Genomic DNA, 26,023 nt, shown 5'->3' on the forward strand with positions numbered 1-26,023 from the left:
TTAAAAAAAGGTAAATCGCTTTAAATTGTTGCTTATGTACTTTTTTAATAATAAAAATATGTATTTTATTATATTGTTTCATGCCTTATATGTGCCGTGGAGTGCCGGCTTAGAGTAGTACTCCCCCTATCTCATCCCGTGGGTGCCGTAAGAGGCGACTGAGGGACGGGGAAAAGGGGGGATGGGCAGCAGCGTCCCCCCCATAAGCATTTTACCCCTCTACGGCACTCGCCAACACGCCTACTCAGCGCGGCGAGTATGAGCAAACCCTCCTATATGGTAGATGTGCTCAAAAGAAGGCCCCCAGTTACCGGCAAGCCCGCTAAACCCGATCAAGGTAGCAGTCGCAGTATCGGCAGGGCAGGGGGTGCAAAGAATCACCGGTGCATGCATGCAATGGAACTTGAAAATCAATTTACCACGTTGGAACAATAAAAACAAAACAAAGCTCCGGGAGAAGACGGAATCACAAGAGTTTTGCTTAAGGCAGGCGGGACTCTGGTCCTGAAAGAGCTAGCGAGCCTCTTTAATTCCGTCATCCAACATGGCAAGACCCCGGAAACGTGGAGCGGGAGTGAGGTGGTACTGTTTTACAAGAAAGGTGGTCTATTCTCAAGAGTCGTCACGAATCGTCTCACCAGATGACTTGACGAGTTCCAGCCCCCAGAGCAAGCCCGCTTTCGATCAGGCTACAGCACCGTGGACCACATCCATACTGTTCGGCAGATTGTGCAGAAGACCAAAGAGTACAATCAGCCGCTGTGTATGGCATTTGTGGACTACGAGAAAGCCTTCGACTCCATCGAAACCTGGGCAGTGCTCGACTCATTGCAGAGATGTAATATCGATTAGAGATATATCGAGGTACTGAGATGTCTGTACAACGGCGCTATAATAATTGTCCACATCCAGGACTGTAAGACTAAGGTGATCCAACTGTGCAGAGGGGTGAGATAGGGGTGTTATATCCCCGAAATTGTTCACCAACGCGTTGGAAGAGGTTTTCAAGACGCTGGATTGGACTGAGTATGGAGTCAATGTAAACGGCGAGTACATCTCACACCTTCGATTTGCCGATGATATCGTCATCATAGCAGAGTCGCTGGAACAACTCACCGAAATGCTGCGTAGCCTAGGCGAGTCTTCCCGGCGTGTCGGTCTCGGTATGAATTTGACAAGACCGAGGTCATGCATGTTCAATAGGTATGTCGTGCCGGGACCGATATACATCGAGGGGAAACCTCTCGAAGTTGTTAGTGAATATACCTAGGATAGATCATACAAGTCGGCAGGAACAACTTAGAGAAGGAAGCCGATCGAAGAATTCGCTTGGGAGGGCAGCATTTGGCAACCTTCGTCAAGTCTTCAAGTCGTCTATACCGCAATGTTTGAAGACGAAAGTCTTCAACCAGTGCGTTTTACCTGCCATGACATACTGTGCCGAAACGTGGACACTAACTGCGGGACTAGTCCACAAATTCAAAGTCGCTCAGCGTGCTATGGAGCGAGCTATGTTTTGAGTATCTTTGAAGGATAAGATCAGAAATGAGATTATCCGGAAAAGAACCGTTGTCACCAACATAGCTTGCAAAATTAGCAGGCTGGCAGTGGGCTGGTGACGTATGTCGTAGGACCGATAGGCGTTGGAGCAGACGAGTCCTAGAGTGGAGATCGCGGATCGGCAAACGCAGACCTTAAGAAGGTGGCGGGCATTGACTGGATGCGGAAGGCGGAGGACCGGGAACTTTGGCGCACCTTGGGAGAAGTCTATGTTCAGCAGTGGACAATCATTGGCTGTTGATGATGATGATACCTTGTAATCAAAAGGAATAGAAACCGCTGTCGATAAAGAAAATTTATATTCAACAGCAAATCAAAGTCGAATTGATAATTCAAATGCTTATCAAAATGCTTATTTACCGCACTCACTAGATCCGTCTGTCAAAAAGTTAATAACCAAATGGACAGAGTATAAAAAATTCTTATTTTTCGATGCTTAAGTGTATTTTATCTACAATATTATATTACATATAAGCTATGTATATAATCTTAAATACCTTTATAATCATTAATAATGAAAAATAATTCCATTAAATAAACAAGATATTTTGATGAAGTAATTTTATAGTTGGATATCTAATTTTTATTGTAAATAATAATTATTAAGGAGTATAATTTGTGCGCGGATTGTAATAACAAAAAAGGATGCTAATACTTTCTAAAAAACGTATCGGTATTAATTTCATGTCTTGATTGAAAAAATTGCATTTTTGGATGGAAAAACAGAATTATGCTTTTAGATTATTGATTGATTGATTGATATTAATTATCGTTATTTAGTAAATTATTAATATTATTGATTATATGAAAGGGCAAATGACTGTGTTAATAAGCATGCCATCTACACGTGTTAAGGAATTTAATCTAGCTTAAAATTGTGTAAGTTCGTAATATTAATATATGTCCTGATTATATTGTGTTTGTGTAAAATAAAAATTGTTTTAAAATGCCTTAACAATCTTATATTGTTCATCTTAAAGCTAGTGTAGCTAATATGCTGGTAATATACAAATAAACATTATAATCTGTATAATGTATAATAAAACAGAGGTATTAATTAAAACATAATAATAGTATATCCAGATCACCCACGTAAAAATATTAAGGCAGAAGCGAAGTGAAAGTGAACAGTGTAGGACGAATGTTACGGTCATTAACATATTGTTTTCCTAATCCGTTTATTTTCGGCTACCCCTCGCGCAAAGTATCATTCGTAAGTTGATAATGAACGGGAAGTCGTGCTTCCAGGTTTATTTATAACCGTAGAATTTTTATCTTACAACCATCGGCGCAGTGTTCGTGGTTAGAAGTTACGATTAGAAATTTTATTATTTTTGAAAATCTTTATAATAGTAATAAATAGATTAACTTTTTATGTTAAAGTTCAGATTTTTCTTATTATAATTCGATAAATGTTGCGATTTGCAAAAATAAAATCATCATAATAAAAACATTGTTGACATGACATGTTGACAGATGAGTGGACTTAAAAAAATTACGAATCGTAGTTTAAAAACATTTTTAATTTTATTTCGAATAGCTTGAAAAATTTTGGAATAAAAGTGAAAATAAATTCAGTTATAAGTGACGTCTCATAAAACAATGCCTTCGGGCCGCAAAAGGTGGAATCTCCATGGTAAGAATAAAACATATCCATATTATAACAATATAAACTTTTGCAATCACTACGCATTAAAATTTACAAGTCTTATTTTATTTTTAAAACTAATAATGCTTAATTTTCCTTAAGTTTGATTAATATGTTTATGAAGTTTTAAGTTTATTTTTTCTGAAGTAATGTTGTATGTTGTTGACCTTGTCTTTTTATTTTGTGGGAATAAAAAGAAAAATAGGATGAAATAATTAAAACTTTGATGGCAATTTTAATAAAGTTATAAAAGAGATTTCGGTATGCAGAAAAAATTACTCTGTATTTACACCTGAATACTAGTTTTATTAACAATATTTCAAGAAACTTAAAATTAATATCAACATAGGTTAATCAAGAACATAATATTTACACTCCATGGTTAAGGTTTTGCATGATCACAGATAATATACTTTTTGAGGGTTAACTTCCTTCAGATGGACCACAAGGCTCTTTAAGGAGGTTGCGCAACCAGCTTGCTGAAGATGGGTGTGCTGAGTCTCAAGTGGTTCTCGCAAAACAACTATTAGAAGAAAAATGTGGTAATTAACTAAATTATGTATATGGTCTCAGTAGAGAAGTCACCGAGTCTCAAAATGGCTCTTTTAAGTTACAATTGTCATAAAACTTATCAATTATGTTTAAATTTTTCAATGTCAATAGGCTTCTTAGTTTTTTATTTAGAAAGTAAGGAAAGACATTAATTTGATGCTTATTTTTTGACGTTTTAAATTAATTATTTAATTCTTATATCTGAGTAAACTTATTATTTTTTTTCTCTTTTTCACTTCTAGATATACACACAATACAAGTATATTCTTAGTTACATTTTAACTAATTAAACATAAGGTCTATCAAAATTTTCTTTGTTATGGAATTAAAATATCTAAGGCGACACGAATTATATTTAAGTAAAAAATTAGTAAATCAAGGAATTAATTTGATTACTTTAGTTTTGGAACCTTATTTAAAAAACTAAATATATGTTCTTTTGGATGAAACTCTAAATACTGAAACATCTAATATGAAAAAAAAATGTGACTAAAAAATAATTTTAATACTTGCATCTCTCTTTTTCGAAATATTGATCTATGGGGACAATATACATGTTTTATATTTCAAATTTATTTGTCCTTTAAATATGTATGACTAAAGTTGTCATAAGCTAAATAAGTAGCTTTATGATATTTGTAAATAATAATAATAAGTTTTGGGTATAACATAATACAGTATAAGCATAGAAGTTAAAAATAAATAAAATAACAATTATTTTATATAAGCTTAATGAGTCACTTATTACAGGAATAACATTGAAATTATTATATTTATTTCTTTAGAACTGGAGGCTGATAAGATATCGAATTTCAAACAGGCATTGGAATGGCTTATTTGTGCTACTGAGCAAGCTCATCCTGAAGCTAGAAGAATGCTCCGAAGGTGATATATCATATGATTTGTTAATTTTAAATAATTTATTTTTAATTTTGTCTATAAATTAGTTCAGAATATTTTATTGTCCATTATTGAAAATATGCTTATATGCATAATAGTATTTTTAATCAAGCCTGGTTTTTAATCAAGCCTTGAAAAACACAAATACAGGTTTCATTTGCAAGCTGTTATGAGGCTTTGTAAGGCTCGAAAAGTCTTTTTTTAAGTGTAGTATGATTAAAATCCAACAAAAGATTAAAAAGAAAATCTTTTTCTTCCTCTTGGTTTCAATTCAGAACTGTAAATTATATTTTTTTTTATATCAATTGTATTTTTATTATGTCTTTCCATAAATGTATTAGAGTAATAAAAAAATGTTTTTTTTTTTCTTCGCTTTACTGGCGTGTATCTACGCTATTCGAGCGCAAAATATTCTGCCAATGTCACATATAAAATAGATGACACATATTATATGAGATTATTCAGTTTCAAATTTTGAGAAAAAAAAATGTTACTGGCTAGTGACAATTAGTTTCATTTTAAATATTATGTCAAAGTCAATTTATGTCACCTCAGTCTTAGAATTTTAATATATATTTTTTTTAATTTATTATACTTACATGAATGCAAGTCATAAATCAAGATAATAAAACAAAATCCAATATAAAAAAAAAATCCTGTTTCGTTTTATTGCCTTGTTAATAATGCATTATTTGAGAAATGACATGAGGTAAACATGATTATTGTATATATTATCATTCCTCAATCAAAAAACAATAAACAATTGTAATTGTTTGATCTTAAACCATAATGCATTGCTTTTTTTTAATCGAATAACGCAAGTACAGCTTTATAAATGTGTGGAAATCATAATGATTTTGCTATTTGGAAAATAAGGTGGGATAAAGTCCGCGTGGAGCTCCATAAATTCATGTGAGATTGTGGTATAAACTAGTCAAAGTTAAAATCTATTCCATAGGTTGATAGGGCTTTGTGCAAGTCATCACATATTCTACTGCTAAACAGCAATACCGGTTTGGAGGGTGAGTAAATCATTGTAGAGGCACGAGGTACATGACATCTTAGTCCCTAAAACTGGTGGTATATTGATGTAAGGAATGGTTAATAATTCTTGCAGTGCCAAAGTGTATGGGCGGTGGTGGACACTTATAGATGGCCCATGTCTGAGAGGATCTGGCAGGATATACTACCACATATGTTTTTCACCAACCAGCATTGGATTAGCCTGGCTTTTACCTTGGAGATTTACAGGCTGTTATTTTTATAGATTATTTTGATTTGTTAACAGGTGTATAAGAAGTGGCGTGATAGACGAAGACAGCGCTCCGATAGTGAGAGCAAAATCGTGCTTAGCGGCCAGCCGTCAAGAGACAGTGGCAAGGAAAGCGGCCAGGGATCTATTCGCAAGGTAAAAGAAAAATACAAAGAATATCTGCAGGCCAATTGGAGAGCGGAAGTCTTCTTCATTCTTTTTGTTCCTCGATTGCATGTGACTTCATTTCAATGTCACGTCAACATTACGACATTTTCTCGATCACGTGATATTCAGTATATGTAACTAGAATTTCTTGGTCGTATACGATTCGTTACTTTGTTAGCGTTTGATATTTGCAGTCTGTCTAACGGGGAACAGTACATAACAACCGCGCAACTGGAGCGACGCATTCGCGAGATATGTTCGACGACTCTAAGAAAGGACCCCGATGATGACGCGCTTGATGATGATTCACAAGGTACTGTATGCTCTTGTTACTAGTTTACTGGTGGTAGAGCTTTGTACAAGCTCGTCTGGGAAGGTACCATTCATTCATCAGATATTCTACCGCAGAACTGCAGTGCTTGGTATTGTTGTGTTCCGGTTTGAAGTGTGAGTGAGCCAGTGTAATTATAGGCACAAGGGACATAACATCTCAGTTCCCAAGGTTGGTGACGCATTGGTGATGTAAGCGGTTAACATTTCTTACAATACCAATGTCTATTGGTATTGGTGACCACTTAAGTCTGGCTTGTAAATTATCTCCAAGTAAAAAATAACATCGAGTTGTTGTTTCGATTCTGTGTAAAATTTAAACGTACCAACGAATATGTGCGTAGCGAACGATAGATTTGCATTTAACAAAAAAGATCTGAACCGATGATTGCGGGTTCAAACCCAGGCAGGTGCCACTGAATTTCCATGTGCTTAATTCGTGTTTCTATGTCATCTCGTGTCCAACGATGAAGGAAGACATCGTTAGGAAATATGCATCACTAAAATTCTACCGCATGTGCAGCGTGCTAGAATAAGCTTAAACCTTCTCGTTAAAGAGATAGGAGGCTTTAGCCCAGATGTGGGACATTCACAGGTTGTTACTTTATGCATTTAAAACGTACGTACGTTTAGTAATATACTCTAATGTCCGGTTACTATATTCAAGAAACGATTCGTTTTCCTTACGGATTTGTCGACGAGCCGTAATTAAAACGAAAAGGGGCATGACGCCATAAGATAGCATCATGCCGTTTGCCTTCGCGGCTTACGAGTCGGTCTTACCTCCGACATACTAATAGATATGACTTAAGTAATTGTTACTGGTCGATGTACTTTGATGAAAATACAATTTCCTTGCCAAAAACCTCTATGCATCAGTGATTGATTAATAGTTTATTTTATCAGATGAAGCTAGAGCATTAGATGGAGAACAAGCCTTAGAACCGTCTCAGCTTCAAGCCGGTGACCACATACATACGAATGGCACTATTCGGACACATGACGTTGAGGATGGTAAGGAATTGATGAATTGTTCTACATGATAGATTGATGTTTGGTAGTATAGCCTAGTATAGTATTTAAGTCGAAGACTGAGTAGAGATAAACAAATGTTAAATTTAAATATTACTTTCGATTTGATGATGATGATTATGATGCCCTACTGATTTCGGCCACGCTGCCAATTTCAAGAGAGATTATCTAACCGCGCAGAACACATTAGAGTGTAGAAGTGTGTGTGTGTAAACACATGTGCACTCTCTATTCCCTAATAATCTCATAATCCGATGGGACGGTAATCCGACACTACCAGTTCAGACCATAGAATAATTAAAGAGATTGTGGTTACTTTTTCTGAAATAAAAAAAAAACACAATTTTCTTCCACAGATTATCCAGACAGTTACAGTCAAAATGAAGAAATTCGAAATTTAACAGTAGACAACTTAGTTACCGCTGCAGTAGATTATTGTCAGGGCGAATTGCCTCTAGTCAGCTACGAATTGACCCTAACAGACCCTAGCATTAAATCCTTAGATCATATCCCAATTTTACACCAGGCATTCCTACATCCACTAGTTTTTATAAAAGTTCTTTATCTTAAATTATTGTATTATTTCGGGTCGTTTTCCTTCAGACTTTCAAATATCGAACTCTCCCTGCTTCTGATAGCGTATCTGTCAGTCAGTACAGATAGTTTGTATCATTTAGTGCCATTAGTTTTCTACTACGTCAGTATTATCGCAATGGTGATATGTACATTCAAAATGTTGCTCGCTAAGCGTCAATTTATCGATTTCAGGAAGTGGTCCGGTCTGTTTCTGAGATATAGTGATGGGAATTTACAGCCAGACGAGTCGGAGAATTTGTTTGTACGAAATAATCTCGGTCCCTTTATCCAGTTCTTTTTAGCATTATTCGTTAATTTGTTCCTGTATCCATTCATTGCTACGCAATGGGTTCCGTTTTCTGAATTCTGCGTTCTATCATTCTGTCTAATGTTCTTGACGTTATTCTCTTTTGACACAAATGGTAGTCCATACCCAGATATATTGGCACTCGTTTCCTTTGGTATCAACGTGCTCGCAAAGTATCCTTACGAGAAAGACACGGTAGTTCATCAGGGCTGGCGTTTTCTGGATTTACACATATCGAATTATCCATCTTATATACTCGGTAATAGTATCGAATTTTGCTTGAATGCACGTGTCTTCTTCTCCCTTCTAATTCCGTGCATCTTGGTGCTGATGACTAGGAGATGTAATTGGCAAGGTTTTCTAAAGTATACCTTACCTCATTGCGTTACGCTTAGCTGGTTACAAATGTTCATAACCTGCTCCCATGGTTGTACAACCTACGGGTTGATAAGAGGCACTTTGGCGTTGGTATGTTCGTTTCTTTTTTTGCCTTTAATGGGTATAATTACTGTGACACTGCCGATCTTTGCGTTTCTCCAATATGTCACGATGTCAAAGTTGTTTTACACTCTGACGGTTATGACTGGACTGACAATCGGTTTGTGTGTAACATGCCTTTTGGCGAAGTCGGAGGCTACCAAAAAATTCGTCACACCATTTCAGGTATGTGTAACTAACATTTATTTTGGAATTTACGCCCATTTTGATTTCAACCGTAGTCTATTATTATAAAAAATATATATATATTCTAAAGTATTATACATTTTCTTACAGCTCGCAGTTGGTCTAATAACATTAATTTACATTGGTAATCAGTTCTTGATACGAGTCCAGGATGACGGTTTACCTTCCAGCCTTATAGAAATAATAGGCGACGAAAAATCAAGCATAAAGAACTTATTGAAAAATGAATTCATAACGGAATACGAAGTAAATACTTATCACATAAATTGGGACGATTATTACAACCAATGTAACACGCCATCTTGGTCGGATTACAATATGGCGTCCACTCAAATTAAATGTTCGATTCTCGAAGGTGCCAACATAAATTGGGAGGGTTATGTTAAAGATGTCAAAATAAAGAGCGTCACAAATCAATGGAGTTCCTTCGCGTCATGGTTGCCTGGTATTTTGGCGGAGTATTTCAAATGTTACTACGGTGAGGAATTTTCGTCTTTATGTCAAAGCGAAGATGGCGTCATTGTGGATGACTGCGAGTTCGTAACGAGCGTCGCACGGCAAAGTGGGAAGAGCTGTCACTTGAACAACTTGAATGAGTAAGTTTTACTATTTTCTCAAAATTCCAAATTTGATCCTAAAAATAAAAGCAAAATGTTCTGTGGAGCGATAATTTTTTTTTCAACATAATTAGGCGGACGTGCAATTGAACCGCCTGATGGCTATTGGTCACCATTGCCCATAGTTTCGTAAAAAAATATTGGCCATTCCTTACATCACTATTGCGCCACCAACCTTGGGAACTAAGATAACCCTTTGTGATTTTTGGAAACCGACTTAAGCTGATACACTGTTTTTTTATCCTTCAAATTTATAGAATTATATTCAATGTCCCATATTATTTTCTAACAGAGTAGCTCTATCGAGTCCTAAACGAAAATGTCGGTTTTATTTTTAGATATAATTATGAAGTTACGGTCAACATGGAAGCCAATGGGGGACTGTTGAAGCGTCACACGGAAATAACACTGGCATTAGATCATTTCTTCACAAATTTTACTCGGTTATTGCGTTCAGATGACAAAATTCGATTCAAGGGCGTCTTGTCAAACGATCCCGGCTCTTATAACATAGGGAATAAGGACTTAAATGTAAAAGGTTATGAAATTAATTGCGTAGAATGTAAAGTCGCGAGGGGTACCATTAGTTCGAGGAGTCATTCGTCGTCGAAATTGTCAGACCTTTGTCGGACTATTGTTAACGATTGTATCGTTTCAGCGAAATACATATTAAATTTTTTATTGAATCCTGTAATTGTTTTTAAATAAATTTTCATTTCCGATGCCATATTTTGTTAACTTATTTGTAATTTTTGATGACAGTTTGTGATTCAGGACTTCCTAATTAGTGGGATGTGCTTCCTTATACGACTAAGGATAGTAATGTGAGATTAAGGTCTGCCCATAGTGTTTGGATGTTTGTGAAAGTCTATTTAAATATGTAAATCTAATAGCTTTTGACTATTATCAACAGTTACCCACAAATCTTGGGCATGAAAATGTGTTTTTATTATCTTCGATTTGATGATGAAATTTTTGGAAATTCCTGATAATATTCCTATATCGAGTTTTAAATCTTTAGATATATTGAAAGCAGTATTTTGTGTTTTGTTATATAGATGTTAATAATAGTATCGCTTGCAGTGTCTATTAAAACCTAAATATTGATATAAAAGAAAAAAAAATGTGTATTTTCAAATGTGAATATTTTTTGTACAAATAAACGGGTACGTCATCTTACATTTCATAGTTTATCCAATTTAAGATAATATCTCTTTTCCTAAATTATTAATGATATACATAATTATTTTTTGACAGTGTATACTCGTTTGTGTATAATATTTTTTAAATACAAAAATATTTTCGAGTAGAAATATAAAGAAATGTCAAATTTGATGTTACTTAATTTGGATAAATTTTGATATTTTCGATAAAAAAATAACCTAAGAAAATTATTTAAGAACAGGTTATTTAATGTTGATATTAATTGGATGAAGACTGTTTTATCTGTATTTTCGTGTGCGTTTCAAAATTGATTTGTGTGTTTTGTTGCATTTAGTTTAAAACATACTTTTTTGTACCTAATTTACATTAAGTTATTATGAAAAGCATTAAAAACAATGACAAAAAATATTTTGCTTACATAGAGGTTTAAATAAATCCATTATAAATGTTTCTGATCTTTCCCAATTTACTGAAGTTAATCTGTAACTGACTTACTGTGTTTGAATGTTTGCTACCATGAATGGTGATATGTTACATTGTCGTCCAGTTTCTGAAACGATGATCAAAGTCACATTTACTAAGCAAATTACTGAAATGTCATTGGCCGCGTATTACGTCATCGGTTGCCATCTACCAATGACCATTCAGAGATAATGTGGTTTTGAAACTGGAGGTGAGTTGTCTGCTTTACTTTTTTTTTTTGTAAAGAAATTATACATTTGATCTCCAATCTCAAATTCATTGGAAACTTATGTTCTCTTTGACGAACTATAATTTAAATTGAAATAAAATTTGTAATATGAACAGTTTTAAGCTGTATTTAATATCACTTTTAATGTTTAGTCTATTTGTATAAAGGTTTCCTTTAACAATTGCTTGTAATAATATGTTAGATGCTTTGTTAGAAACAGCCTTATTTATCTGCCGCTCCAATAAACACCGCATACACTTTTTAACATATTTTGTTCGTCGTTAGAAAACTTATTATTAAGAAAATGAATGTATGTATTTTATGAAATTAAATTATTATAAAATGTTAATAAATAACGCCTAGTGTGGAGGTGTGATGTTTTAAATGTGACAATATAGTTTATTAACTTCCAATGTAATAAAAAAAATATTTTCATTGAATCTCAGTTATTTTTTTTATTAGCGCCAAAAATTAGCCACCAAACCATTGCCTCTATACATATATAACATTATTATTATTCATTATCTTTTCGGAAAATTAAAATTGCAATTCAGTAAGAGAATGCTAAGTATTGCCATAATAATAATTATTTACTATTTATTGAAATAACATTTTTGAGAGCCTGAATTAGGAAGATGAGCTTATTTTTTTTATGATCTCAAAAATCATATTTAAAATAAAAAAAAAAATACTGGCGAAAGAATTTTACGATATCTGCAAAATTGAATTTTTTACAATTTTTTGAATTGAACTGCATCTTCTATTGCATCTTTTACGGGGAATGCTCTGAGGAACTGTTTAGATTAATCCAATGCGCTGAATTTCACCACCGGACATCACGTCTAAATTCTAAATTACATCCATACCATATCGATGTCTGGAAATCCGCTACTACAGTGCTATTTTTAAAGCATTTCCTGCCTCGCACAGCCACTCTGCGAAACCATATAACCTAGTGACTTTTCCGAACCGTTATGACATAGAAACCTTCAAGAAAAGCCTAACCCTACGCATTCCTTTAAAGCCAACAATGCACCTGCAAGCACTTCGGCGTTGCAGGTGTCTTTAGACCGTGGTAATCACTTTCCATCAGGAGAGCCTCCTGCTTGTTTGCCTCCGTTTGCTTGTTTTACATAAAAAAGGTTTCTTCTAGTAACAGTTTATTTCATTAAAAGTAGGCTCCTCACATCGCTATGTGACCAATGCCATAGTATGTTTGCATCCTTCACATTCGGCTTTCGACAGAAACAAATTTACAACAATATGCCGTGCCTCTATATTGTAACTATCACGCCCCATGTACGTAAAATTAAAATGTAGGAAATGTATATTATATTCTATCTCGATATTATCTTCTATCGAAAGAAAAAAAAATTGTTGCCGATCACAGTTGTGATCAATCTGCATTAAAAAAAAAACAATAATAATAAGCTCACTAATATATTTCGCATGATTTGTGAAAGAAACCGCAATCATAAGATCGACTTTCGGTTAAATATTTGTTAGTCTCCGTGAAAATACTGCTCTTATTTTAGCATAAAATAATATATTAATAATATTATTATAAGTAAAAGAACGTATTTGGGGCGTCAAATTACAAAGAGGGATAAAATAAATACAAAATTCTCAAAGCGCGTGTCGCAAAAGAGTCGCCCGCCCGTTGGCCTGTTGCGGGTCGTTTATATGAACAAATGCGTGAAGCTAAGAGAATATTTAAATCACGTCTGAAATGGTGTCAAGATCATCAAAATCAAATTAAGATGGATATTTTAGCTTTACATCATTCCAAAAAAGACTTCCACACTTTTTGGAAACACTCAAATAATCTAAACAATAAACCTGGCATTCCCGTGAGCGTTGATGGCGTTAGTGATTCTATTGACGTAGCAAATATTTTTGTAGATCACTTTTCTGTTAAATCGCCTCTAGGTTCTGCAAAGTCTACACTTAATTCTGTCTGGAGATAAAATTAGAATAAGAGTTACCGCGTTTGACATTGCACGGACAATAAATAATTTAGCTAGAGGTAGATCTCCTGGTCATAATGGTCTCAACGTTGAGCATCTAGAACATGCTGATCCTCATTTGCCCAGAATCTTGGCAATGTTATTTTCCTTTTGTCTATCTCATGCATATTTGCCAAGTAATATGATAAAAACAATAATGATACCTATTATAAAAAATAAAACGGGTGATAGTTCAGATAAGAATAATTATAGGCCTATATCACTAGCTACGATAATTTCCAAAGTTTTTGACAGTGTACTCAACAATCAAATTAATAAATATTTTAAGCCACATGATAATCAGTTTGGTTTTCGATCTGGTCTTTCGACTGAAACTGTAATATTAAGTATAAAGGAAACTGTAAAATACTATACGTCCGTATAGTATACGTCCGTATAGTATTTTACAGTTTAAATTTTTACACCGTAAAACACCTATTTATGCATGTTTTCTAGATCTGTCGAAAGCATTTGATTTGGTTGCCTATGATATCCTTTGGACAAAGTTGGAACAGACACAAATACCACCAGAGGTTACTAGAATTTTAAAACATTGGTATAGCAATCAAATTAACAATGTTAAATGGGATGGAGCGCTGTCTCGATCATATAGTTTGGAATGTGGGGTAAGGTAAGGAGGGCTAAGCTCACCTATGCTCTTCAATCTTTATATTAAGGGGCTCATTGATATACTCAGTAACCAGCATGTTGGTCGCAATATTGATGGAGTTAACGTCAATAATATCAGTGACGCTGATGATATGGTTTTGCTTAGCGCATCAGTTCGTGGTCTAAGAAAACTATTAGCAACTTGTGAAGGCTATGCCAAAACACATGGACTTATATATAATGTAAAAATGCATGATAATGATATTTGAGGGTGGTAAAAATTTGTCCAAAAATAATACCTTCGGTAAAAATTAATAATATGAGCTTGACTCAAGTTTTTCAATTTAAATACCTGGGACATATACTAACCACCAGTCTCAAGGATGATAATGACATCAAAAGGGAGAGGAGAGCATTGTCAATAAAAGCTAACATGATTGTCAGAAGATTTGCGCGTGCTTCAAGGGCTGTAAAAAAAAACATTATTCCGCGCTTACTGTACCTCTTTTTATACATGTAGTTTGTGGGCTAATTATACATTAAAATCATACAATGCTCTTCGTGTCCAGTACAATAACGCCTTTAGATTGCTGATTGGTTTGCCTCGCTTCTGTAGTGCTTCAGGGATGTTCGCTGAATTGAATATAGACTGTTTTTACGCATTAATGCGAAAAAGGTGTGCATCCTTGGTTCACAGGGTGCGGGCCAGCTCAAACAAAATTCTAATCATGGTAGCTAACAGACTAGACTGTATATTTATAAACCGCTGTTGTAAAGTTTCAGCTGGACCAGTAAATGGTATAAGTAGTAGATAGTAGTGTTTTTTTTTTGTTATTTTGTATATGAGTTTTGTTACTTGAATAAATAAATAATTAAACAAATAACGAATGGGCGAAGTGACGTCACAGTCAAAACTCCGACGGAGCAGAAATTATACGAGAGCGCCCAAATTGATTTGCTTAAAAAAAGTTTACATGATATAGTCATAATTTTTTCACACATGTTATTGTAATCATTTAAAGATTATTTTATTATATAAAAATAACTTTTTTTTAAATTTACATCTTCCTAATTTGGCAACGTTTCTGACTCGAAGGTTTTCTTGTCACTCATGCTACATTTCTTTTAAGAGCCGATTTTATGTACAAGGTACATGATACTAAAAGTAAATAATTTAATATTTAACTCGTTTATATCAAACTCGAACTAGGGGTACTGAGTTCTTTTTTAATCTATATCAATATTTTTTATAAATTCGATTGTAAATCTTGTCCGTTACTCTTTCACGGCTAAACAACCGAACCGATATTGATGAAATTTAATAAAAAGATTGAACCAAGGAAGGACATCGGTTATTTTTTATATCGAACACCTGGAAAACAAAAACGACGCGGTTGAAGCCGCAGGTGAAAACGAGTGTCATATTATTTTGTGGCTTGACACGATATTTTTTTTTTCAGTCCTTTGCCGTCCACTGCTGGACGAAAGCCTCCCCCATAGAACGCCAACCATCCCGATCTTGGGCAGTCCGCATCCATCCCGATATAAGAGGAGCCGATAACAACCTAGGCTCTCTACCGTCAACCTCACCTGCTCCTGCTAATCAACGAACGAGGCTCTGGCGACCGAAATCGTGGCGGTATAACCACACAAATGCTGGAATCCGAAAACGCAAATCCTGATAGCGGGCAGCAGCGCTATTAGTGAAAGATTTCCAGCCACTGCGGTCACCAACCCGCCTGCCAAGCGTGGTGACTAAGGCAAATACGGGGGGTTAAATATGAGCGATCACACGATATTATATAAGTGTTTTAATTAATTAGGAATAGGAATCTTACGAAATGAAAAAGTTCTTATGGTTAATAATTGTAATTAAAAAAAAGAACAAAGAGGTTTACTGTTGTCATATAAGTTTTTTTTATCTGTCAGTTGTTTTTGATTTTATATAATACTGTATATTCGATATTTGAAACTCGTTTTATATTTATATTTGATAATAGTTTATTGAAACTTAATAATATGTAAAAGTAATTATATATAAATCTATATACTATTCAGGTTTAGCAATCAGTCAACTTGTGAACATATCGAAAATTTAATAAAATTAAAAATGTATGATCGCCTTCAAACCCGATTAATATATAAATACATATGTATAAGTCAACACCGCACATACAATAACATTTAAAATGTATATATTTTAATTCGTACAAAAATTATACCTAAGAAAAATTTCATCTACATTATTAGTAATTATTAATATATTTTTACATTAATTATATAAAAGGCAATAAGTGTAAAAATTCCCGAACCGAAACCGAAACAGCCACTTTTTTCTACAAATTTCTACAATCGGATACTAAAATTTACCATGTAAAAATTATCTTTAATTTAACACATTGACTGCCAACATTAGCTAAAATAAGGTAGTAACAGCCTGTTAATGTCCCACTGCTGGGCTAAAGGCCTCCTCTCCTCATTTTGAGGAGAAGGTTTGGAGCTTATTCTACCACGCTGCTCCAATGCGGGTTGGTGGAATACACATGTGGCAGAATTTCAGTGAAATTAGACACATGCAGGTTTCCTCACGATGTTTTCCTTCACCGTAAAGCACGAGATGAATTGTAATCACAAATTAAGCACATGAAAATTCAGTGGTGCTTGCCCGGGTTTGAACCCACGATCATCGGTTAAGATTCACGCGTTCTTACCACTGGGTAAAAATTCCCAAAAAATATTAAATAGTTAAAGTATTAATTACAAGATGGCACTCGCGACTTAATTAGCGCGTTTTTTTTAAATATGCAAAAATATAATTATTTATATTAATGTACAGACACCCTTATACATCCTTATATATAATTATAAATATATTCCATTTCTTAAGCAGTTTAAAAATCAAATGAAAACTGAATTAAACTTTTTATTCCATTCATTTCATGAACAATGTTTTCCTGGAAATTCCATAGCATCCAATCTTTTGTAAACTTCAAGCATTTTTGGTCTTTCATGCCTCAAATACTTTGTGCAGTGAAGACCCATAGCTATGAACTCTCTACATAGTTGCGGATAAGAATTTTGCGTTCCACGAAGAACTTTGTCCTCTTGCGTTGCTGTAAATTTTAAAATATTAAATACGTAATCATAGACAATGGACGTTTATAGATTTTATTTAGTTTTGTTCGTACTAGTTAGGGTAACCATGTGTGTTGCCCTTGTAAAAATAAAGTTGTTTAATAAAATATGTCAATGATATATATATTATAGAGGAGCATAATATCATCTCTCTGTCTGACGTTAATTAATAAAATTATTCATTGTTATTATTTTTTTATGTGAAATTTTTTTTTTTTTATATCTATCAAATTTTATATATATTATATTTTTTTTTTTTGAATTGTTTCGAACTATATATACATATTTAGTTTGGTTTATCAATGCTTACCCAAATCCACTCCTTCTCTTGTTAACTGAAGAATGTAATCGCTTAACAGTAACACCGATCTAGCTTTATCTATAACGGGTAGGGCTGTCGCTATTTCCACCATAACAACTCCGAAGCTAAACACATCCACGGCTGGCGAGAGACATCGGGACCGGAGGTACTCGTCCGGTAAATACGGGCGAGTGCCGTTAACTCTGTTTTTTGGAGAATAAAAAAAAAATAGGATAAAATTATACAAAGTTATCTGTGACCGAAATTATTCTATAAAGTGTTTAATATGTATTTTATATCATTATGGTCAGATTATATTTAATAAATCTGAGTTATATACTCACATATGACATTAGTATATTTATTTAGTATTTATAAGAATATTTTCAAATTTTTTTTATATTGATTCAACAATATATTTTGTTGAAATTGTCAAAATTAAAAAAAAAAAGTTTTAGATTGTTATTATTTATGAAAAATAAATAAATACGAAAGCTAGTGCGATTTTTTTCTTAAGTACACTTATTAATATGCGCAGTGCTATTCTGCAAGGACTCACTTCGTATCACATCGTGAATGAAACCGATATTTAAAAGTTTGAGTGTATAGAAATTATAGAGTATAAATAAATGGATTTATCTGTATATATTAAAATTACCATTTTCTCATTTATATGTTATTCTTACCTAGATACTTTTAAATGAGTTTTATCTTCCCCATAAGGCCCCTTCCTAGCGAGACCAAAGTCTCCAATCTTAGGAATAGTGCACAGATCCAACAAAATATTAGCGGGCTTTATGTCACCATGGATTAAAGGAATCCCGGCCATTGTATGGAGATACTGTAGACCTCTGAAAATATTTAGAATTTAAAGTGAAAAAAAAAAAACTAAAATTGTATTTTATCTGTTTATGTTGCGCGCCAAATTTTCTGTCAATGTCACGTATAAAGAAATAATGGTTGAAAAATATTATAGAATAATAACATGACGAGCTTATTCGTTAATCTTAATTTAGAATCCATCGTGTAATTAATAATAATTATTAGTACATTATCCATGTATCAATTATAGTCTGTACAAAAATATTTATTTTAATTTTCTTGAGTTACATTTAATTCATATTGCATAATCACAATACGAAAGGAGTATACTTATGTAAAGTTGATTTTAATTTCAAGCGATTATTGATATGCACACAATTATTTCAGTACTGATATTTTTCCTAATCTTTTAATTACCAAATAAAAAGCACAATACACTGTATTATATAATCATTAGAAGCATTTTTTACCTGGCAACACCGTGAGCTATCCTGTGTCGTTGCACCCATGACAGCGGCGGATATACTGTTTTGAACCTTAGCCTTTGCTCCAAGGAACCTCCAGCCATTAACTGGTATACAAGACAAGTTTCTGGACCTAGTGATGTTTACAGATTAAAAATATAATTTGACGAAACACTATTAATAACTGGCATCTTTATCTATCCTATACATAAAATTATCGCACGATACATTGTACATTTTATTAACAAATCACTCAGTTACGGGAGTTAGTTTGTATTATTATATTTATATATTATTATATGTATATTACTATTTTAATTAAAAATATATTTATGGACACAGATAAAAAAGAAACAAAATATGATAAACGAAGTCAACTTCAACAACTGAAATTTTTTTTAATAATGTTTGTCGTGTCCATTGTGCCCATTGTAAATCTACTAAATTACTTGAAGGAGAAACAAATGACTTTTTAGTTGAATAGAAATCTATCTTACCTCCTAAACTATACCCATATAGTGGTAGAATGTTGTCATGTCTATACTGGTTGAGGCACATCTCTCTGATGAGTTCTTTATTCTTGTCATCATTATCGAGCAACTTTTTTACCGCTACTGGTAGAAGTTTCCATTCGCCTAAAATGTATTGTTAAATTAAAAATTATTTTTTTTATAATCATTTTAGGAATACGATTGGTCTACTGAATTACCTTCAACGGTCACCTTATAATGTTACTGTAAGAAGTTTCAGCAATTTTTATATGACTATTTGAAGGCCTTCTAAATCCATCAATTTGCGTATCAACAGTACTCGCAATTTTATAGCGATACACGTTATTACTATTTTAATAGGAGTTAAGCTCTTTTCGAAACGAATACAAAGTACAATCTACTAGTACTTGCGGATGCGAGGACGCATTGTCGTGCAAATTTTTAACCTACGAGTTTAGTATCCTGTGACATCATTACAATAACTTGTTAACCCTGACCTTGAGGCTGCATCATCATCTGGAATTTGCAGGATACCCAACTCCTCACTAACTTACAGCAGAGTATTCGAGTGTATTCGTATGGTTTCAATCAGTTACAAATATATAGAGTCAAGATATATTGTTTAGAGGTGTTTTTTGAGTAGGGAGTTATTTTTAATTAATTTTTATACTTTACTTACAACACCCGCTGAGTCTTGCCTTTTGCTTTCGGCCTATTTGCAGAAATAATCAATAAAATATCTATATATTTCATAGAGGAACAAACCTTACCTTTAGTAGGATCTTTAGTAGGATCTAGTGAGTGTATGTATTTTTTAATGGGACAATATGCTTCTACGTTCAGGAGTAACTAGTAAGTTCAGTTACCTTTGTAGACTTTCCCGAAACCACCTTTACCCAGCAGATTGTTGTCACTCCAGTTATTAGTTGCCTCTTTTAGATCTTCATAACTTATAAGCGGTATGGCTGAAACATTTCTGAGTATTTCGTCGTCCAAACCTTCGTGTTTGTCGCCTTGTGTAGACCTTAAGGTCTGCCATAAATAATTTTATTTATTTATTTGGATAATCAACATTTATACATAAAATACGTCCAATGCTTGACATTTTTTTTTCTCGCTGGAAAAACACATTTATGTGTTTCCCCCACATGAGGTGGGGGTGTATGTGGGACTCGTCGGCGCTGAAGGCGACAGAATACCCACTAAAAAACCAGAGGTACCCACTCCGTCTTGTCGGGGGACGTCACGGGATCGCTTGCGCATACTACCGTGCCGTCCCGACGGTTGGCCCGCCTCTGCGGGCCTCCAAATCCTAGGGGGTTCTCGGGGTACAGAGAACCCCTAGCCCCGGCGACACTCACGGCGGGAGGAGAAGATGCGCATAGCGTCGATGTCTTCTCCCCGGTCTTCTTCGGCGAAGCGGGTCAGCGGAGCACTCTCCTCGCCCTCCCGCTCCGCGGCCTACTGCGACATGACATTTTCGCAGAAGGAGACCATCTCCATTCAGCACCTTTCGCTACCAAGCATGACATTTATCACGCTCGGCAGCGAAAGATCTCCGCCGATTAAAGTCGCCAGGGAAAGGCGTTGGGGCCCCCAAGCGGCACATTCCATCAGAGTGTGGCATGCCGTGTCCGTAGACGCACCACACTCGTGGCAGGAGGGCGTTACCTCCCGCCTGACTATTCCGTGCAGGTACTTACGGAAGCACCCATGTCCAGTAAGCACCTGAGTCAATCTGAAGGTCAGTGTGCCGCCTTTTCTCGTTACCCAGTGACTCAAGTGGGGACGGGTCGCCTCCACTATCGCCAGGCCTGCTGATGGGGACCCCAATGCTTGACATCTACTTAAACTAAATATATACTACCAATTATAGGAGATCATTCATTCTAATTCATTTCAGAAGTGAAATTATTTTACATTAGACAAACTTTAGCTCGATCACGTTGGGCTCAAACACGTTTAAGTTTTACTGTAATTGCGTCCAAGCATACATATTAATAATTTGCATTTATTTTTTTAAACTTGAGTCAAATTTAATGATAATAATTTAAACAGCTTTTCGTTATGCATTTATGCGTCGAGTTTCATTTATTTCGTGAAGCGAAAGACAATACAATACATATTGATGTCATGTGGGCTCTTAAAAGCAATTTTTGAAAAATGTCAATATACCGGATTCACAATTACTGAATTAAATGTAAAGCTATCATTGGTTCAGAGTGGGATTTGATTTTGGAATACAGATGAGCGAACGGGCCAACGGATCTTAAGTCTCAATCTATGGTACATTTGATTCCTTTAAAATTATTAATAAGAGCTTATAATACACTTGTGTCTAATTAAATAATAAATAGATATTAATATCCTATTTCTATTTCTAAAGTAAAGCCGAGATGGCCCAGTGGTAAGAACGCGTGAATCTTAACCGAAGATCGTGGGTTCCGTGCTACACGGTGAAGGAAAACATCGTGAGGAAACTGCATGTGCCTAATTTCACTGAAATTCTGCCACATGTATATTCCAGCAACCCGCATTGGAACAGTGTGGGGGAATAAGCTCCATACCTTCTCCTCAAAAAAAAAAAAAGGGAGAGGAGGCCTTAGCCCAGCGGGACATTCACAGGCTGTTACTTACTACATATTAAAGTAACTTTAGTGCCATGATTTCATAATATACCTTTGTGCTATCTGCATTCGAGTCCTCTGTTTGTAATGTATCATCATATACTCCGCTCGGTGTTGGTAGTTGTATAGCCTGAAAAAAATACAATTGAAATTACATTACATTTAAGTTAACAAATAATAAGGAAATCAGATATAGATGCGATATTAACCATTTGATTGGTGACAGGTCTTTGTGCAAGCCTGCCTGGGTGAGTAATACTTAATATTACGCAAGCTCGTCTGGGTAGGTACCACCCAGCCATCAGATATTCTACCGCAAAACAGCAGTACTTCGTATTGTTATATGAAACTTTATTCATTTTAAATCCAATTTCCTTTGAGTTGTGATATCTACTTGAGATATTTAAAACCAAGTTGCACTGTTTTATAACTTTAAGTGGTAAATGAAGATAAAATTAATAACCGCAAAATAGCAGTACTTGGTATTGTTGTGTTCCGGTTTGAAGGGTGAGTGGGCCAGTGTAATTACAGGCACAAGGGACATAACATCTTAGTTCCCAAGGTTGGTGGCGCATTGGCGATGTAAGCGATGGTTTCATTTCCTATAATGCCAATGTCTATGGGCGTTGGTGACCACTTACCATCAGGTGGCCCATATGCTCGTCCGCCTTCCTATTCTATATATATAAAAAAAAAACATTCTAATCTGGACTCTGTGTATGTTGTTTGTCTCATTGATTTAGTCGCTGTCTTATAAGGCTGCAAAATGTTTGCATCTTATGGATAATAATTTTTCAGCTGGCATTGATAATATGAAAACATGTTAAGCTAATAATGCTGCGACTGAACTTGCTTTGGTCATTTTGGATAACCATCTCATTTTACTATCAGTGAGCCTGATCACATAGAGAGGGCACCTGAAACTTATACAATATTTGACAATGATTACCCATACCTTTTCAATAAGCATAACAGGCAGAGGTAGTGTTATGTCACTTCCCTCAAGTTTCAATGTTTTTTGTCTATTAATATTATCTGAAAGTAAAAAAAATAATAATTAATACAAAATATGAATTTTATGTCCAAATTGTAGCTCAGAAACTTTTTATTAAATTTATTAATTATATACAATTTATTCGTTTTAGAAAGAATGTCAAAGTGCAATAGTAAACACTCTTATAGTGACAGAGCGAAGAGTTTCATTGTGTTTTATTTTATTTGTATTTCACAATAAATATAATTTGAGCTAAAATAGAAACCATGGAAACGTTACCTTATAGCACACAGAGGTAACCAAAAGTCATGAAGGAAGGAAAACAGGAAAAAAAATCAGGGCTTTATTTAGATAAAGTCCAGTCTCTAAGAGACTGCCCCTATATTTTCTAAGACCTAATTTTATATTTATACAGTTAGTTAGTTATATTCCTCTCATGGGACATACATATAAATAAATTATGCTCAAAAATATCAAATTTAATATCTAGACTTCGAGGTACTATTCGATGTTTTCTATAATCTGTACGATATCTTATATATAATTCAATGGTAAAACCTCACCTTGAATATTTGATTGAAATTTGGGGAACTTCTGCAAGTACTAACTTAAAAAAATTACAAATAAAACAAAACAAAATCATAAAACTGCTTTTTCACTATTATTATCTATCTCCTATTGAAAAAGTTTATAATGAAACAGGCTTGATGAGTGTCCCAAATGTATAAATATCATATGTGTCTATTAGTACAAAAATTTTTGAAGAAAAACATATAACTATCGTTCACAAAAATAGGACAAACACAGAAACGGATAACTACCGTAACCGTAACAGCCTGTGAATGTCCCACTGCTGGGCTAAAGGCCTCCTCTCCTCTTTTTGAGGAGAAGGTTTGGAGCTTATTCCACCACGCTGCTCCAATGCGGGTTGGTAGAATTCACATGTGGCAGAACTTCAGTGAAATTAGACACATGCAGGTTTCCTCACGATGTTTTCCTTCACCGTAAAGCACGAGATGAATTATAATCACAAATTAAGCACATGAAAATTCAGTGGTGCTTGCCCGGGTTTGAACCCACGATCATCGCTTAAGATTCACGCGTTCTTACCACAGGGCCATCTCGGCTTTTTTATCTCGGATCATCTCGGATAACTAAGCAGATGAATAATATATGTCTCATACGACCAAGAACCAACTACGTTAAAAAAAGTATATTATATGAAGGAGAACGGTTATACAATGAACTATCTAAAAGCATTAAGGATATTCAGTCTTTAACTTTATACAAAAAAACCCTAAAACAGTTCTCTACGCCTTAAAGTATTTGCGTTTGTTATGAATGATACATAATATTGCATCTTGTTTTGTCATACCCACATTATTTTAAGTGAAGAGTCTAATATGTTGTTCTTTATTTTTGTGTAATTAAAGTGATATTTAAAGTGAATTGTATTATTTTTTTGAGAAATAAATTTTTAAACCATATATACAGTGTGGACTACATTAAACATGCCTTGTGCTACATATACATAAATTAGGTTCAGATACATACAAAAAAGTTCCACATGAATATTTGCTTATATATAAAAACATCCAGTTACTTATGTGTGCTTTGATTTATTGTTATCACACTCTATATATGTATTGAGTAATATAAGGATATTCAGACCCTACCCATATTTACCTTGCTATCATATTGTCAAATACATATATACTATGTTATCAGTGAAATTAAGCTAAGCTAAGTCTATAGATGTTTATTAATGATTTGATATTCAAAACAGTTGAAAGTGTCATTAGATATAAAATACTTTTTTTAACTGAATATTTTTTTAGGATAACACAAAAACATAGGGTAGTATATAAATAGCTGCACTTTGCAATTTCACATGCTATAAATTTAGCCTAATGATATGACAAGCATGAAATTTATATTCTTGTATATATGATAAATCCTTAAAACTAATTATTGTATTATACAATGGACTGTTTTATAGCTGATTAATTATTTCTTAGATAAGCTAATTTTAATACAACAAGTATATTTACCATCAGAGGAAAGATAATGTTTGTCTTTCAAACTCTTGCTATCCTGTTTTTGTAGGAGTCGGTGAAATCTGCTGTCAACAACGGGCACTAGACATCTTAATGCTGGTATGTGTTTCATACGATATAATAAGATGAATAATTCTTCCACCCTATGATTCAATTGACCCCATCTAGTGAATAGTTGGTGTGTAGGCGAGGATGCTTGACGATTTGCTAGTTGTTCTATTTCCTATAAAAAAAAATGTTTATGGAATCCTATTATCTGTGTAATATTAAATTGTACATTAATATTCACAATTTACGTACGGGGAAAAATGTACTATTGTTTAAATTCAATCTTCAACGATATTTTTTTTTCATATAAACATTAATTAAAAAAGACATGTTAACGGATATGTAGAAAAAAAAGGAAATTCCAAATGATGGGTTCATAAGCGTTTAACTTACGTTTGGGAAAATCCCAGTCATCACCAAATATTTATAATGTAAAATGTATATTTCAACTCACATTGATATCGAAAGCTGAATATTTCATGTGAACGCCAGCCAGGTCCTTCCAGTCGTCTTCATTATCTAACAACCTACACAATTCTTTATTAATCTCAAAAGGTAATTCGTATATATACATCTTTAGTCACGTATTCATTTCATGAAAAGTTAACACGCGGTCGCACGACCTACAAACACCAACACTTGTTGAAAACTAACTTTGACATTTTTCATTCTCACAGTTTACATTTACCTGACATCTATCAAATTTAAATATAGCCATAGTTGCCAAAGTCAGAAGTTTTTGAAAATTTTACTCCTTTAATTAGAGTATTAATTATATTGTTAGTATTAATTAGTATTTGTTATAATATAGTACTACTTATCGAATTACAGACTGTAAAAAGCACATTTTAGTTACATAAAGCGTTTAAAATGATTATTTTATTAATATTGATAAATAATAACTTAACCACTCTGTGGCAATAGAGTTATACTAAAGTTGTCTGTTGTCATAATTTTTTTCCCATATTTTAAATATGAAAACTCCTGA

At 34.1% G+C, this 26,023-nt stretch overlaps 2 protein-coding genes across 4 annotated transcripts; one reads left to right on the forward strand and one right to left on the reverse strand.

Moving 5' to 3' along the window:
• The first annotated feature begins 3,033 nt into the window (after positions 1-3,033).
• Positions 3,034-11,908, forward strand: LOC126778095 (wolframin). Of its 2 annotated transcripts, XM_050501468.1 has the most exons (9): positions 3,034-3,196; positions 3,646-3,750; positions 4,546-4,645; positions 5,949-6,068; positions 6,275-6,393; positions 7,317-7,424; positions 7,799-8,988; positions 9,100-9,605; positions 9,965-11,908. In XM_050501468.1, the coding sequence occupies exons 1-9, from the start codon at positions 3,163-3,165 to the stop codon at positions 10,332-10,334; spliced, it is 2,652 nt and encodes an 883-aa protein (XP_050357425.1). In that variant the 5' UTR covers positions 3,034-3,162; the 3' UTR covers positions 10,335-11,908. The 2 variants fall into 2 exon arrangements, with proteins under 2 accessions (XP_050357425.1, XP_050357426.1); XM_050501469.1 differs by lacking the exons at positions 3,034-3,196; positions 3,646-3,750; positions 4,546-4,645 and adding an exon at positions 5,310-5,369.
• A 4,266-nt stretch (positions 11,909-16,174) lies between these two features.
• LOC126778177 (serine/threonine-protein kinase pelle-like) lies at positions 16,175-25,740 on the reverse strand. 2 transcript variants are annotated; one of them, XM_050501630.1, is made up of 11 exons: positions 25,724-25,740; positions 25,490-25,658; positions 24,982-25,210; positions 22,892-22,971; positions 21,989-22,066; positions 20,176-20,341; positions 19,316-19,453; positions 18,825-18,951; positions 18,219-18,383; positions 17,542-17,735; positions 16,175-17,209 (listed from the first exon to the last, which is right to left on the reverse strand). In XM_050501630.1, exons 2-11 carry the CDS (start codon positions 25,607-25,609, stop codon positions 17,034-17,036), a joined length of 1,473 nt encoding a protein of 490 aa, XP_050357587.1. In that variant the 5' UTR covers positions 25,610-25,658; positions 25,724-25,740; the 3' UTR covers positions 16,175-17,033. The 2 variants fall into 2 exon arrangements, with proteins under 2 accessions (XP_050357587.1, XP_050357586.1); XM_050501629.1 differs by lacking the exon at positions 25,724-25,740 and having other exon boundaries at positions 25,490-25,671.
• Between the last annotated feature and the right edge of the window lie 283 nt (positions 25,741-26,023).

The sequence above is a fragment of the Nymphalis io genome, chromosome 25 (genome assembly GCF_905147045.1).
Source record: "Nymphalis io chromosome 25, ilAglIoxx1.1, whole genome shotgun sequence".
Classification (NCBI taxonomy): Eukaryota; Metazoa; Arthropoda; class Insecta; order Lepidoptera; family Nymphalidae; genus Nymphalis; species Nymphalis io.

What these genes read in the sequence shown, in the direction of transcription:
- LOC126778177 (XM_050501630.1), bottom strand. Translation starts at nt 25,609, where the DNA reads ATGTATATATACGAATTACCTTTTGAGATTAATAAAGAATTGTGTAGG. An exon ending in ATATGGGTATAGTTTAGGAG is followed by an intron (nt 18,952 to 19,315) that starts GTAAGATAGATT and finishes AAACATCACTAG; the next exon opens with GTCCAGAAACTTGTCTTGTA. An exon ending in ATAGCTCACGGTGTTGCCAG is followed by an intron (nt 18,384 to 18,824) that starts GTAAAAAATGCT and finishes AAATATTTTCAG; the next exon opens with AGGTCTACAGTATCTCCATA.
- LOC126778095 (XM_050501468.1), top strand. Translation starts at nt 3,163, where the DNA reads ATGCCTTCGGGCCGCAAAAGGTGGAATCTCCATG. An exon ending in GCTAGAAGAATGCTCCGAAG is followed by an intron (nt 4,646 to 5,948) that starts GTGATATATCAT and finishes ATTTGTTAACAG; the next exon opens with GTGTATAAGAAGTGGCGTGA. An exon ending in GCTTGATGATGATTCACAAG is followed by an intron (nt 6,394 to 7,316) that starts GTACTGTATGCT and finishes TTATTTTATCAG; the next exon opens with ATGAAGCTAGAGCATTAGAT.